At 33.2% G+C, this 17,667-nt stretch overlaps 1 protein-coding gene across 11 annotated transcripts in view; it reads right to left on the bottom strand.

Annotated features, from left to right (window-relative positions):
- LOC128226779 (stromal interaction molecule 2-like) overlaps positions 1-15,185 on the bottom strand; it is a 51,099-nt gene extending 35,914 nt beyond the window's left edge. For all 11 annotated transcript variants that reach the window (XR_008259728.1, XM_052936833.1, XM_052936831.1 and 8 more), the window contains exons 1-2: positions 14,814-15,185; positions 1,360-1,481 (exon numbers count right to left, since the gene is read on the bottom strand). Coding sequence is in view for 10 of the 11 variants with exons in the window: in XM_052936833.1 (XP_052792793.1) it covers positions 1,360-1,481; positions 14,814-14,994 (303 nt within the window). In the remaining variant the exon portion in view is untranslated. The remainder of the gene's footprint in view (positions 1-1,359; positions 1,482-14,813) is intronic.
- Positions 15,186-17,667: the final 2,482 nt, after the last annotated feature.

A 17,667-nucleotide genomic window follows, 5' to 3' on the forward strand; every position in this document is an offset into this window, starting at 1 on the left:
CATTTTTACTTAATTTTGTTTAACTGAGGTGGGAGTAAAAGCATCTACCATAGCCGCTCGTGTAAACCTCGTTTCTGCAAAACACCCTACGCTCGGGTCTGAAATGAACCTATCTTACACTCTCGGCCATGGAAGATACTTATTATCTTACACGAACGGCTACAGCCATGATGTCATTTCCTGTCAAACGAAAGGGATTTATGGTAAAAATGGTGTCAATTCCAATAGGTCAACAGAGCATTACAAGAATTATGATGTCACTTCTTGTTGGGCAACAAGTCATTGTAGGAGAGGTAATGTTACTTTCTGTGGGGCTGCAGAGCATTATGGGTATGATGATGTCACTTCCTGTGGGGCATAGAACATAATGGGAAAGATGATGTCACTTCCTGTGGAGCAAAAGGGCATTATTAGAAAGGTGATGTCATTTTCTGAGGAGCAAAATAGCATAATGTTAATGATGATGTCACTTCCTGTGGGGTAAAAGAGCATGATGGGAGAGATGATGCCCCTTCCTGTGGGGCAACATAACATTATGGGGAAAGATGATATCACTTCCTGTGGGGCAAAAGAGCATAATTGGAGTCACTTCTTGTCACCTGATGATCAAAATTGCCTCCTGCGTATCGGTAGCGGGCATACAGCTCAAATATCTGAAACCAATTCCAAGAAAATCACTGCCATATATTTGAACTGGTATAAACAAGGGCATGCCTTATTTTTATTTCTGTTGAATTTCTAATCCCACAGATATTTGATGATAATTGCAAATCCTGTGGGTTCTAACTGTAAGCATCTGACAAAATATCAATACTGAAACAGGATGAAACAATTCTATTAATTATATATCAAGATGCGTAAAATAACATATGTCAACTGGTGATTTCCCCAAAGATTTCTATAAAAATATCAAATAAGTTGAGTAATTCCTGCAGCTTATGCAGTTCAAACCACCTTCTATGTGTTTGTCTACCGGTAGGCATTTTCTGTGGTCTAAATGGAGCTGAACTGCATACTAAAGAAATCTGCACAGTTTCTGTAACATCTATAAATCGATTTTATTGTAACAAGACAGCAACTCCCCCTCACATGGCTGATTGAACTGGAAGTGTTGAAATCCATGATCTTAGGAACATTTATTCTGTTGGCATTTTGGCGTTACCTTTTATTTAAGCCATAATGAGATGATGGCCCTTTGAAATTGTCATCAATCTTCAAACTATATAATTCCAATTTGTAAACCCTCAGTATTTATATTCTGGCTCTGTCAATCAAGAGTTTGACAGTTTAAGGATGAAGCAGGCCAATATCCCCACTTTAAACAAGAGATTGCCCTGGTTTCGTGAATTTGAATTATACCTCCTGACTTTCATCTAGGTCAATGTTGCCGCTCTCATCATCATCTATCTGTTTGTGAAGCGTGCGGATGGCATCAAGGTTAACAATATCTTCTTGGCACACCTCGTCTGAACTTGGACAGTCTGAAACAGAAGGAGCAGTCATACTGACATTGTTTTCATTAAGAGATGGGTTAAATGGCATACAATTAGTATATGCCATATATCCTGTAGCCCCTGACCACTTTAACTCTAATTCCCAACCATATTTCTTATAAATAATTGAACTATACAAGTATGGAAGCGTATATCATGTATAATGATGATGTGATCATCTTATCTTGTTGACATTTTCTATGTCATAACTTTCTGCATACTGTTAAATTTATGTTAACTGGTTACTCTTTTTTTTCAACTAGAATTTGTGGACAAAATTTGTTCAGCTGGTTAAGTTGATTTGACATAAACAATCTTGACATAGTGTGTTTACGGTAATCTTATTTAGTCAACATAGCCAGTTAATAAAAGAACAAGTCAACAGAGTTTGTAAGCATGTGTGCTGCTGTTTTTAAGGGTTTAAAAGAAACAATTGCAGCTGAAAAGAAATTCTGCTTTTCTTATAAACTTCTTAAAGTTCTCAAAGAATGGCTACATCGCATGTTGGATCTACATACATTATTTTTTACATTGATCTTATTCAAGATGATTTCATTTTGATGGTGTTTATTACTGGTTACAATCTCAAGAAATCTAAATATTAAAGGCAAAGGCTTCATTTTGTTAATATTCACAAATATTATACCAGTATCAAATCCGGAAAAGTTCTTTAAAATGTTCATGTCGTAAGTGTTTTTTTTTAAATTTAAAACTACATCCTGAATTATCAAGTCTGAATTTCACAATGTCATTGAAATCTACCAGTACTTGAGAATGTGCGTGAGCTAGCATCCAACAGAGCTGCAACAGGATATACAATCTGATATAATCCACAGACTAGTTGTAAGTTGTTTTAACTGAATATCAACCATTTGAAAAAAAAAACAAGAGAACCTTAGGGTGAACCACAATGCTTGTCTGTTTTTCTTTTTTCAGTTACAAGGGCAAAACAATGTCAATTATTAAAGCCTGAGTAATGAGTCTATTTATACATGTGTGTATTGACTCTGGCAACATATATACCACATTTCATTAGCATATCTTGAACAGTTTTTGATATGTGGCCAAGGTCAGTTTTGCACAAAGCCAACATCACCAAGTCTATGTCAATACCATGACTTTCAACTTTGAAAAACTAAGACTTGCCTAAAATTCACCTGTAGTAAGGTATTGATTCATTCAGAGATTCACAATTCAATGAAGAAATTATTTTCATAAAATCCAATCCCCTCCTCTTGAGCACACTATGACAGAAGTAAGACAAAATTTTATCATATATAAACACTATGTTTTATATTGGCACATTACATCATAAACATTATAGCAACAACCAATGCCAACTATGCCAGACATTCATAAGAAGGATGTTTACAAACATTATTTACCTATCAAAACATTCATCATGCAAGCACTTTCATCATATTGCTAATTAGGTACAGAGTCAGACCTGTGTTTGCAAAAACAATGGAGAATATATAGTCTGTTGCCTTGGATTCATTTAGGATGTTAAAAAAAACATAACAACCTACTAAAGATGTGTTAAGAACAGTCTCACACAGTAGTATAATTTTAGTGCAATATTATATTCAGGTGAGATTGGCTGATGATCACATCTAGATTATATCATATATGTTCTGAATGATCTGGATTTTCAGACAGCGGATAAGAAGGACTACATGTATGTAGAACTGATAGTGTTCATTTGGAATAAATTCCTTTTATTAAATGGTTCATAGGCTGAACCCAGTCATCGAAATTAAAACTTTTGGATTAACAAGCCAAAATTCTTATACTATTGCTTGCTTTCATTTTTTTTTAACAAGCCCTGCTATATAAAATTCAGAATTTTAGCAAGCCCAGAAGGCATTTTACTAGTGCAGGGCTTGCAGGCTTGTGTTAATTTCGATCACTGGGTACCAACACTACACATTTTTTTCTTTAAATAATACTCAAATTGACTAAAAGGTCATTTTAAAGATTTATTGAAAACAATATTAATGTCTTTGACATGAGCAATGTCGACTGAAAACCTTGACCAGACTGAAGATCCTAAAGGCAATTAAGGCGTAGAATATTAATATATGATTGCCCGCTCATAATATTACAAATATTGAGGCCCATATAGGTTATTTATCCATATACATTTCTTCCAATTGAATGGACAATGTGGTGACATGCAACCAGTTGTTATTTGTCTCAGCTAAATGTCAAATATTTCATATTAACATGAAAATATAGAGACAATGAAATCTGTTAGCTACAATGCAAACATATGCTCCACTGCCATAGACCTTATAAATTATTTATACCTTTTAAGTGTCACTTAAAATGTCTAAAAACATCAAAATGAAAAGAGGTTATTGAATATGCACTATAAAAGATTGTTACAAAAACTTCTTGCGTAATAATGATCATCATTTCTGTCATAAACCAATCCGATAATGACAGATTTATATCTCCTTATTAGAACAATCTGAAAGACTGTCATGGATCTGACAAGAGAATCAGCAGCCTATCAATTACATGTTACCAGCCAATAAATATGGTAATAAATGATTGATAATAAACCGGTTCAGTTTTCAAACAATCTACCTCAGAGGATTTGAATTAAAATGATTGATGAACTATGAGGCTTGAAATCCTTCATTAAAATGTGGACTAGTTATTCAACTCTTGCATTTCATACCCAACAAAAGGAATGTTTTGTCACAAAAAGAAACCTTGCAAAAGAGGATTTACAACACAGTGTATAATAAAGGGGGGGGGATTTCGAGCAAGAGAAACAGTTTTTGCCTGTTTCTGCTTTATCCCTCATAGCTATCAAGAAAAGTGGGTCTAACATGTTCAGTGTACTGAAATTTTATATAGTTCCTGCATCACAAATGCCCTGAGCCTCCGCATCAACCATAGGGCATCTTTCTTAATACCTTGGGGCAGACACTCAGCCCAATTCCAGCTCATGAATTGTTTTATCTTTGTCTAATTTTGTAATAGCATTCCCCTTCAGGTAGCCCTGTTTATTAAGTAACACATATTATTAAAATCAATAAAAAAAAAGCCAAGATAGAGGAAGTTTTTCTCCTCCAAGATACTGTCATTAGAATCCAGATATTACTCCATGTTTTTTCCATCACTTTGGGTTTTAAGAATGAAACAACCAATTACCTTGATGGGCTGAACAGATTTTTTTGTGTTTATTAAACCCATACTTCCAAATGTAAATGCTTTCTGGCAGTATATGACAATATTTTTACTGCAACATAATATCATTAACTGAATAAGAGTGGTTTGAATTACAGATTTTATACCATAAGAATTAGTAATATTAGCTTTTCAGTTCGTATGTGCTTTTCAACACAAACGATTTGCATTTTATAAAAAATATTCATCTTTCTTAATTGCCAATTTGTAAATACGCGTTCAAAAATACCCCAAGGACAAATTATCCCCATGCATACGAACGCAGCATAATATATGATTCTCTACATAACATAACAATACACCTACGCATATCCTGAAGTTGATCGTAAATAAATATAATTTGTGCTTATTTGAAATTCACAATACAATAGACAACCTTGACCCAACAAATATTCATTAAACTGCTAATGAGAATACCTTGTTCTACATGGCTCTGGAGTGCCAATGTATATTGTAAAATTGGATGGGAACTATTAAAGGGGCTGTCTCATGTATGATAAAATAGCAACAAAAAAAGAAGAAAATTGTTGAAAACTGACATAAACCTGGCATCGCTGTGTACAATGCATTGAAACTTACTAACTGAAGTTTACAATTTATTTAAGTTTAGCAGTTATTTCGTATTTTTCCATTAAAAAAGATTACTGGGTATGTCTACCAGGTAGAATTCATTCCTTTTGCATGATTGGCTAGTCTGTGTTATCACGTGATATTACCAAGGTAGGTGTATATCTTAATTATGTCATCCGATTAGTATAAGCCTTTGTAGCTCAGTGAGTAAGACACTGAACTTCAATTTTGGCGACGCAGGTTCGAACACGGTCTCCGACACAATTGTTTTTTTACATTTTGGTACTTCTTTTTTACAATTATGATATCAAAGCATAACACATTCTATTAGATAATTGTCCTGAGATTCGTTACAGAAAAAAAACTTTTTTTGGTGCCAATCTGTGACACAGTCCCTTTAAAGGGACTAGACACCAGATGATAGCATTGCAAGAAAAAACAGATATTAAATTGTCAAAAACTTATGTAGAATTGATATCATTGTGTACATTAATGCATTGATTATTAATACTTACTGATGTATCAAATTGCTTACGACACATGTATCTTTCGCAGTTTTTGCAGTGGCGCAATTCGAAATTAACTTGGTTTGTCCACCACTTGATTCCAAGTTAATTTGAAAAAAAACATTGGTATATGTATCACATGCTAAATATACACACTATAAATTGGGAAACCATCATGCGCTATTTTTAAAAGGGTAAACTCAACTGAGACAGAGATGAAATATTCTTTTAATCATGTAAAATGATGTATTATCGACCTCGAACTAGCATGAATCGAAAATACAAGGCTTGTTTTGAGGAAATACTTGAGGAAATAAGCCATTATGGTGTCTAGTCCCTTTAACACTGTTTAACTGAGCTTTTAAAAACAAAACCGTATTTCAAACATCATCAACCAGGGGTGGACATTGACTTTATTTTCCAGGGATCGGATAGTACAACAGTAGTTGAAATCAAGTGCAATTCCAATAATGCTAAGTATTCCAGGCTTCACACTAGCATTCAGCATTGTCGCCCTTTGCAACCAAATCGCAAAAGTGGTGACAATTTTTCAAATTTGGCAAATTTATGGCAACAACGATTTTTTACAAATATTTTCTTAAAATGACATAAGCGGTGCCCATGCAGCCTGCATTACAATAGATTCAGTCACTGCAATAAATCAAGCACATTTGCAGTCAAGGCCGACTTAATTACCTTGGAACTTTGGCGGATTACCGAAACAATGACATCCTTCAATTATTATGGCTCATAGTAGCAAAAGTGTGACAATTGCTGCCATCTATTAGCCAGATCCGCACTGATTACTATTAACAAGGTAGTTTTAACGGTTATGTTGCAAAGTTAAGAAATCAATCTCCAATTATTATCAGTTTGTTATGTAGGTATGAAGTAAAGATGGTATATATATATATATTCCACGTTTTCAGAACATGCATTACTGGTCAAAATGGCTTGTTCAGAAGTCAATAAGCCTCGTATTTGTTAGAGTCCGATGCTGTCCAATCTCCCGCGAAAATCCAAAACTCTATAAACAGAAATTTCAAAGACTCTTGGACATCAGAATTCCCTTTCATAAAATATGATTCAAAAACAAAATCTGTGTACTGTGATCCAGAGTGTATGCATGTAAAATGACCAATACCTTTACCACTGCTTGTGCCATTCTTAAGAAGTAAAACATTACAAACTATATCAAGACAAAAGGTATGTGTGTATGAAAATGCTTTTAATGTTTGTTAATTGAAGGTTCAATCCTTATTATAAGGTTTGAAAACACACTGAGTATGACGCAGAGATTCATTGTTTCAATGTTTTGGCATGTTAATTGTTATTTTGCACATATAGTTATTGTTTTAGTGAATCCAAATCTAAACAATCCAAAAACTTAACGTCTTAAGTGATATTCCAAATTTGTGAAATCTCTGTGTCATAACCATTATGCTGCCAAAATCTAGTGATGCTCACAGATAGTAAATCTAAATTATTCTTTCTTTCTAAATTATTCTTTCAGTCATCGAAATAAGACTTTCGGATGAACAAGCCTGAACTATTATACTATTGCTTGGCACCAGATTTTTGAAATTCACAATTTGAGCAAGCCTGGAAGACATTTAACCAGTGCAGGGCTTGCGGGCTTGTGTTAATTCGACCACTGTAATCTTTGTTTATTATCTTTTGTAATTCTCGAACATTCAACATGGAGGCTGCAGAAATTGACAAAAACACTATGACTATTTTAAAATCAATTCAGAGAACATAATTTACCCCGACAGCAAGTGCATGTAAGTACACTTTTTGTGCTTATTTTTATAAGTTATATAAATCTTGACTGCAGGCATATATTAATATGAGTACAGATCTGACAAGTGTTTACTGCATTGTAGGTGGATCAGCTCCTATATTTCCCTATCTTTGATCATATGTTGACACAGGTTTCATTGCAACCATAAATCATACATTCGGCCTGGTTTGCAATTACATCTTTAAGTTTACCGAAGGTCAACAATTTGGGTAAGTCAACCTACCAATAACTTTTGTTTTACAATATCTCAGGTAGGTTCAAAAGCCTGTTTCATAAACAAACATTGGAACTGATCAAGCTAAAAGACGCTTCTCAAAACATTTTGCCAATTTCAAGGATTTTTATGAGTGTTCCAGGTGCACTCATTTAACCCTTACAAGAAAGCTGACTTACGTTTTTATGAATATATATCATAAGTATCTTTTACATGTATGAGTGAAATTCCAACCCAAGGGCATGTGAGGAAGCTGGAAACAGGCTTACCATATCTTACCGGCAAGGCAGTGACTGCGCCCAAGGGTCCGACTTTGTCATCCTCGTCGCATACAGGTGAACGAAACCTTTCTTGCATATCGTAAAATTTCATTTTAGTGCAATTTTGACAGTGTTTTTAGATACTCTACCAATTTGCACATGCAAAGTTGTTTATTGATGCCAATAAAGGCCAATAAAGCAACGTGCAGCAACTTGATTTGAACATCAAATAGTTTATGATTGAAGTCGCTGTTTTCAGGTTTCATTTCATTTCGTAATATTTTTGTTGATGTACATTTTATTCAGTATCATTATCTGTTTTAATGTTATTCTGAAATGGCGCGATAATACATGCGAGTCAACTTACCCGGGACAGGTAAGCCAGAATTTCCATGCCCGGAAAGAACTAAGAGTTTTGGCTGGCCAGAGGTTTGTACACAATGTAAAAAAGTTTGCTGTGGTTTGACTGTGTCAATAAAAATGCCAAACCTACCAACCCTTCGAAATACTAGTAATGGTCTCTATCTGGCAGCGAACACTTTTTGAAGACTTTTACTATACTGGCTTTAAATGCAGATAACCATGGATGGTGCTTTCAAATTAATAGTGAGTGCATGTACTTGTTAATATACATAAAACATTTTATGTTGCAATTCTTAATATAGATCATTTTTATCTTAAAGCAATATAATGTATCTTTTATCATTATGATTACAATTTGTATGATAAGTGGTTAAATTATCTTGTATTACAGAAAGTCAGGTACATATAATTTTTTATTATGATTGTTTTTACAGTGACTTAAAAAAAGCTCACAGAGTGATCAGCAAGTTTGAGGCAGGGTCCTTGTCCTTAAACAACTACAATATCTACCCAGTCGGGGTACCATTTGGTTGATACAAGAAATCAGGCAAAGGCGGGAAAGCGCATGTCAGTTATGCATAAAATTAATTTCTTAAAAAGCGCATGTCAGTTATGCATAAAATTAATTCCTTAATGAAGATATCTTTCAGTTATATTTTGAACAGGTAATCTTCATAATAAGCATAAATTATTTCAACCCCAACAGGACTCCTCAGGAATATTTTTAAAAAAATTGTATAAAATTAACAAGTTCTAAAAAGTTATCAACATAATTCATCAGCAGAGCAGAATTTCAACAAAATGCTCATTTTTTTAATAACAGAGTTAAATAATTAGTACAAAAGTTGACACTTAAGGATGAAAAACAGATGGAAATGGTCATCATAACAATGACCCACGTACAGGGTACATGGACATGTCTCTTTTGATAAAAAATCAAGTTTTTCTGAGTACTCGATCTGAAGATTATCAGAGTACTCGAGTACCTATTTTAGTACTCGTCACCATCTCTAATCCAAACATTTAAATCTACAGTTAAAACAGTAAGTAGGTATTGAATATTTAGTACTATATATTCGAGAAATAGAAATAAGGCCTTCTATATCATATAAAATCAGAAGTATACTCATATGAAGAGTAGCTTACTAAAAAGGGCCATTTCTTTGCAGCAGAAGAAGAACAGGGTGAAGCAAGAGAAGGGCAAGATTCTGTTACACAGAAAAGGTGCAGCATTCGAAGGGCAGGGCTCTGTTGCACAGAAGAAATGCAGGGTTCTGTTGCCCAGAAAATGGCAGGGATTGTTGCACAGAAAAAGGGCAGAAAAATTAAAGAAGGGTGCTAAGGGAGAGGATTGAAGGGCTCTGGGCGGCAGAAAAAGTGCAGGGTTCTGTGTGGCAAAAGAAGAACAGGTTTTTTCGTGGAAATGGCAGGTTTCACGCAGTAGCAGTGAATGAGAAAACGTTTTGGACAGGCTGGACATTTTGTCTGAAGTCTTTAAAGTCTATGCTGGACATTTTTATGTAACGTAGGACATTTTCAGTACACATGTATATAGTCAAATTAGTTGTATTAAATGATATAAACGTATAACAGGATATGATTTGAACATAATTTATTCATTGACAAACAATTTTGACCGGTCACCTGGTAAATTACACATCAGTTAGATAACAAGCAAAAATTGAAAAATGGGTGGTGTAATCTTTCTGGCTGAAATTTCTAAGTCAGAGTCAATATCTGAATCATATTCAGAGTCTTCATCATTCGCCATCTATGTACTTTTGCATATTGGTTGCTTCACAAATGCGCTTCATCTCCACTTGATTGTAAATAGATAGCTCAAGGCTGTCACTAGTAGCAATTTTAACACATTTTAATTTGCTCGACCTGATATTCTTTTAAAGTGCCATAGTATTAAATGAGTTTGGCAATAGTTGTATAGGATGCAAATAACGTCAAACTGACGTCTATTCTAATTCAGGAAATACCGGGAAGCCGCATTTTAGTTTAAACTATTTGCACACCGCACTGCACAGATTTGGAATATAAACATCGGAAAAAAATGCTAGTAGTCAAAAGGCTTCATACGTGATGGATATTTCAACTTTGGATATTAGTTTTACACTGACTAAAATGTCTGACAAGATAGGACAGACTGTTTAAAAAACTACTAGCAATGTCCGACTGCTTGATATGTTTTCGGGGGGGGGGGGGGGGGGGGGGGGGGGTCTGTTCAGCGGAAGAAAGGAAGATTGCTAAGAAAAAAGGGCAAAGTTCTGTGTATCTAAAGGAAATTCCTCTAGCAGAAAAAGGGAATTAATTTTTGAGCATTATAAAGAAGAAAAGGAAAAGGGCATGGATCCATTAGGGCAAAATGGGGCTAACAAAAAGGGCGGGGGGGGGGGGGGGGTGAGGTGTAACAACATTTTTTGCAACTCAATTTGCAAAGCTGTATTCTTTGATTATATACATGTATCCGACTGAAGCCTAACTTTCTAAAGTCACAGTCAGGAATAAGAAAATGGTCTGCAACAACCTAATGTAATTATCATTATGTACATTCAACAGTGACTCATCTAGTGGGGTCATCTAGTTGTAACAATTAGTGGCAAAGTTTAAGCTAAAGAAAAATTGTAATGTCCAAATAATAGCCACTAATTGACCATTTTGGACAGGAGGAATTATAAACCAGTTAAATTAATGAACTTAGGTACATGTGTTAGCATCACACATTGATTCATGTCATGGGAAACCAGAGCCTTTTAGCCTTCTTTAGCAGGGGCGTGAAATTCAGCTACTTCAGAAAAAATTAGATTTCCCCCAAATTTAAGATATTTTATTTTCCCGAACAATAAATTATTTGAATCATTGTTTGTGCTGATAATGTTGTATAGTTGTGTTTGTTTCTAACGGTATGTCAAAATTTCATAATTTTTAATAAATGAGCTTGAAGCGTTTATGCATTAAGTATTCCTATTTAAAGCTTTTACATTTTAAAATTTCTCAAAATTAAAAGGGCAGAACCCTGCTTCAGTAAAGATAAATAAGTAATTAAATAATTTCTGTAGGAATGTCTCGGTTCATGACAAGTAAATTAATGATTTTCCAACACTGTGTGTATTAAAATAATGAAATTATGATGCTAAGATAATTTCACATTACAACTAACATCTTTATTACAAAAGGCTCTAGGCCTCTTCCAAGTTTTCACAGAAACTAAAATTAATGATAAACTGTATAAAACAATCCATTTCAACATTGTAATGAATTGAAATGAATCACATGTATCTTTTTTAAATTTATTTTATTTAACAAGTGGTTCAGCTAAATATATTGAAAAGATTAAACCAGATTTATTTAAGACGTTCGGAATTTTTAAAGAAATAAGCCATGATAATTATCCATGTAATTGTATAATGGAACTCTTGGGACTGTTGTACACTGCTATAATAGATTAATTAAGAATTACCTGTACATGCATGATCTTAATGAACACCAGCATGAAAACCTGGAAACTGTAAACCACTGACCTATTGACCATCTGCATGTAATTAAACAGCTATTTACTCCTCCATATTCTACAAGAATTGATGAGAAACTGGCACCAACTAAACATTTAGTGAAAATGCTTATATACAACAAATACACATGTTCAACCCTGTTTTCTGGAAGCTTCAGAAAATTTCCATAACTAAGGCCTTAAAATAATATGTTTGTTTAGGGTAACTACTCTGTCAAGATAAATTTCTTGCCAATAGCACCATTTCTTGCAAATGTCACTCATTTATTGATGTTGTTATTTGAGTTTCAGTCAGTCAAAATTAATATCAGTTTACATTTAAATAAAATGTTATTAAACAAACAACAAAGATCCCTAACTTAAGTTTTGGATAATATAGGTCAAATAAAAAATTAAATATGCACTTCCTATCATTGATACATCATATATCTGTAGTTGTGAATTTTTTTGGGATACACCCAGACAAACAAAGCTAATATATACACTTAAGAGGGTCATATAATAGGTTTACAGTTGATAGATGCACATAAAAGAAACATATTATTTAAATGCATTATCATGTTTAACTCATTTGACTTTACTGCCAGGTGAAAACAAAATAAAAGCATATGATTTGTGTCAAGATAAAAATTATTTTTCATTTAATATTACTCGACAACATTGACCTGATCCTGGTACCTCTTCACAGCTGAATTATTTGCTAAAATTACCACCGGGTCTTTTCGTGACTATTATTATTACAAAAAAAAATGTAAATAAAAAATGGTCATTAATATATGTTTTATCGTGCGAAAACTGTCATCTGGCATGAAAGCTCAAATGGAAACCAGCTTGTCTATAAGCAAACGCAGTTTTAGTACAATTATACCATGTGAGTTTGATCAAAGAACATGCCTGTGAACTTTTATTTATTTTTTAGTCATTTTGTTTATTGCATTTTCTAAGGTACCACATACTTAGTTATAATTGTATTGTGTATTGCAACACACAAAGTATTGCTAATATTTGCACTAGCACTGTAAAAGTGCATCTCAAATTTTATGTGTAGAACTTTTTCTAGATTATACACCAATCTAATCTATTAAGACAACATGGCATTGAAAAAACGTGCACATTTCATCTGAAGAAATGAGTTGCAATTTAATGTCGAAACTGGTAAAACAAAATGCATAACAATTCAAGCTCTTTTATTCAAAATAAGTGAAAATTGACTACAATTAAAAACAAATGTATCTATAACATCAGTTTAAACAAGAATTGAGCAATATTACTGAATAGAAGCCGGTTGAAAAGTGTATATTTAACTAATGTTATAGTTATGCCATGTTAATAATAATACCATTACACAAAAGTTTAGCGAAAAAATCAAAACTGATTAATTCCTATAGAAAAAAAGGTCCAGTCCTCCTAAATAACAAATGTTGCCATTTTGTCAAAATATCAACAATCTGAATCAAGTTACTATTTGAATATTTTAAACATGCCATTAAATACTCCTGCTATTGTTTAAATGATCAATGGAAGGCAAAACTGTCAAAGAAAAAAAGTAGTATACAGACATTTTTTGCTACTCAGAATTAAAGCTGCACTCTCACAGATTTACTGTTTTGACAACTTTTTTATTTTTTGTCTTGGACTGAGCAAATATATGCATAAATATCTGAAAACCAGTGATACAAAACTGCTGACAAAAGATCAAATCGCAGTTTTGGGTATTGATGTTACTTTAAGAAAAATGCCAAAAACGTCAAATTTTGATCATAAATATGAAAACCTGCGATCTGATTTTATGTCAGCAGTCTCATATAACACTGGTTTTCATGCTTTTTTGCCAAAATCGGTTTATTCCAAGGCAAAAAATAAAACAACTTGTCAAAACGGTCAATCTGAGAGAGTGTAGCTTTAAAATCAAAACGATGGGGTAATAAAATCTTGATATATTCATTGATAATGTAGGACAACCAGTTCATTTCAGAACTGCTCTATTACATCTGACATCTTATAAACATATTAGTCTAAAATAATAGACGTGTTCTTCTAATCCCTAACGTCTAAACAGGTTTGTGCAAAAACGGGGGGGGGGGGGGGGGGGGGGGGGAAATTGTATTTCGAAAAGTATTTAATGATTGAAACAGATAATAAAGGTTTATATACATATTTTACCATGTAAGATCAAAGATATTTTGCCCAAAACAAGCTTAAAATGCATTAAAACACAGGATTTACCTTTTCATATAAATGAAACTTGACTGACACAGAAAACAATTATGACAATCGTAACAACTCGGCCATCTCCGGCAAGCTTCGAGATATACCTCGTTAATACAATTGAACAACTCAGCCATTTCCGAGGTGTTCCGATTGTTGTAAAACTGTGAACCGCAGCCTTGCAAGTGCCCTTCATGAATATATATCATTATATTTTGACAGTATGAAATGAAATAAAACATGTCAAACTCATTATAATTTTTTGGATATTTATTTTTTGAGTACGGAACTAATAATTAATTGGTAATATTTCTTGTTTATATGATATTTTATTGACGCAATTTGCTTTAACCCAGAATCCCGATCAGAATAACTACCCACTTTTGGTACATAACAATTTGTACATGAAGGATTTGCCATATCAAAGATCATAAAAAAATCTGTCAATGTACAATTCTTTGGACTAATCAATATATATGTTAACTTTGCTAAAAAGTCCATTTCATCTCCTTTTTTTAGTGTCAGGCTCACAGGCTCAGCACAGCACAAATTGCCTCAGGTGACGGTAACAAGGCTATGACAAAACCTTATTTTTTTAAAAAAAGAGAAGACAGAACTGTCTGATTAAATTACAAACAAATTATGATGCTTGAGAAATAATTTAATGGGCTTACTTTCGTTGGGTAGTGGTATTTTATCCAATGCATTACTGACAGTTTGAGCAGCTTCTTCGGCACTGCAAAATTGAACTGTTACCAGGAAAGTTAGTAGAACTGCAATTTTGAAAACAACTGTTGTAAACATTTTGCATTGCCGTTTTGCGTTTGCCAATGGTATTGTCAAATTGAGTCTCATATCATTTCACAACCTATCAAAACTTTCCACCAACCAGTATTTTGTTCTTCCATATAAACAACACCTTACACAATAATATATATTGTTTGCACAGTTATCCCGAATAATGAACATTTTATGAAATAAAACGGGGATTCATTATTCATCGTCGAATTTCCACGACGATTACTTCCTGTCAAAAAGTCTGCTTGATCAACGGAACTAAATCGACTAAAGCAATTCATTAGTCAAAACGGTTTATAAAGTTGCTGGTTTGATGGAAGGACACGTCAAACAAAGATCTTCTTCAAAGAGTTGTTTAACCATTAGTTGGCATTCTTTGAATACACGATATTAATTTTAAAGCATAGATTAACATTAATTTATTGCACCAGTAAGTGTTCGACAAGATAATGAGGCTCACGTTTATTTTAAAAGCACTGTAAAAAGTAAAAAGCACTTTTTTCAATGTAAAAAGAATGCATTGGTATCAGTAACGGAGTGGTTTTAAAAAAGAGAGTGATTGAAGAACGCTTGAATAGGCACTGATCGTGAATTTAATCCAAACAAAATTATGACGTAAAAGCAAATTTAGTTAGGGATTAGAAATTATGAAATCGCAAAACAATATGTAAACGATATCAAACATTTCATTTCAATGGCTGCTACAAGGTATGAATAATGCTTAAATGGGCACTGAATGTGATGTCTGATTGTGAACAAATTCCAAACAAATTTATGATAACATGGTAGCAACTTTAGAGATGAAAGAAATCATGAAATCTCAAAAAATATGCAAACGATATCAAACATTCAAATTCCAAACAAATTTATTATTACATAGAACCAACTTTGGTTAGAGATAACAGAAATAATGAAATCGCAAAAAATATGCAAACGATGACAAAAAAATATTTCAATGGTTGCTACATAATATAATGTTGTATCCTTATCGAAAGGTCAGTCAATCGATATATGATTCATCTCATAGAAAATTGGTGAAAAACTGAAGTGAACACTGCCATTTTGATGCAAGATGATAAAATATTTAAAGTAACACTCTTATTCAAAATCAATACATACATGTATAACAAAAATAAATTTTGAGTGATAAACCTTTAACTACTTACTAAATAATGCATTTATGGAAAATATTAATAACTGATAACAAGATTGTAACCGTGTATTTAATAGCTGAAAACGCAAAACTATTAAATGATTGGTGAGTGCTAAAAGATTTAATGTGATAAACTATCGTCTAACAAGGTAGAAATGTCTGGTTTTCTGTACCTTTTTTCAAATTTAACAAAGTATCCTTCATAAGAACCACTGTTTTCAACATGGTTTCATCCTTTTCGGTAAATTGAAACAATTGTATTAATTGTGGTAAATCTTATTTGTGAGTAAGAGTGCATCTTTAAGAAAAAGGACTAAGATCACACTTTACATTTCCCGCATACCGTATATAAATGATTCATTAAAATAAACTCAAACTTCGTTTATAGTACGGATTATTTCTTTCCCTCGCAGTCTGAGCTGTTTTTGGCCCCGAAACGGATACTTCTGAGGGGACATAAGAAAATATTAGAATGAACAATTTTAAGACTTCAGAGTTCTAAACTCTTTTAAAATGTAGCTTGAAATAATATATGCATAAGCTAAGAAAATTGACATTTTGACATTTCAATATGGTTTTTGAATGGTTTCAACAAAATATGAATTGCTATGTTCTGGTACTAGAAGGTGTCAGTTTTGAAGGTGAGTTCACTTAAAATTATATCCCGGCCAAGGACCAAAACACAAGACGACCGGTGTTCCAGTGGTCAAACATCTGATTGTCAACCCAGTTATTGTATGGCATATTCCGTACCTCATCAGTAAAAATACAAGCTAGAGGAGGGACACTAAACTCGGGTCCCTTGAGTCAGTGATATACACTGACGCTCGCTCGACAACAAGGCGCACAATACATAGGTAAATGCAAATAAATAATTCAGTTCTAATGCATTATTATGGTTTACTCATCTGACTTGAAAGGCCAAAAAAAAGCATTTGATTTGTGTTCAGAAAAAAATAATATTAGCAATAATTTGGCGTTTTTTAACTTAAAAATTTGTGGCCACGTAGCGATTAAATAAAACAATCTTGTTAATATGCACACCGGAATCACATTTATGTTTTTCATCATTAAAGTCAAATGAGTAAATAACTTAAAACAGGTCGAGATATTAAATTAAAACTTTCTTCAAGAGCTCACAGTAAAAAACAAACGCTATTTTTTTGATAACTTTATAACTTTTGTATACATAGCAATAATAACACTTTGTATGGTTTTGTTCAAGATCAGTTCAAACTTTTTCCATACTCATCCAGGACAAGTCAATAGATCGAAAGCAATACATTTGCCAGTTCCACACTTATCAAAAATAAAATGCCTGCTACAGCAGCTGCAAATTACTTAATGACATGCCTTTAGATTGCACCTCTTTCAAAAACGTTATCATTCTTGGCCCTTCGCACTCGTCTTAAATCGTTGTGTTTTTAAGTTATTTACTTTGGCAATATTACCCTCAAACGCATTGTTTTAGTCTTAAAATACTATTTTATACCAGCGTTATTTACATGTGTTTGTAAGGTATATTGTAATTATTCGTCTTAATTATTAATTTTATTTTACTAGCCATTATACATATG

Source organism: Mya arenaria, chromosome 3 (assembly GCF_026914265.1).
Source record: "Mya arenaria isolate MELC-2E11 chromosome 3, ASM2691426v1".
Lineage (NCBI taxonomy): Eukaryota > Metazoa > Mollusca > Bivalvia > Myida > Myidae > Mya > Mya arenaria.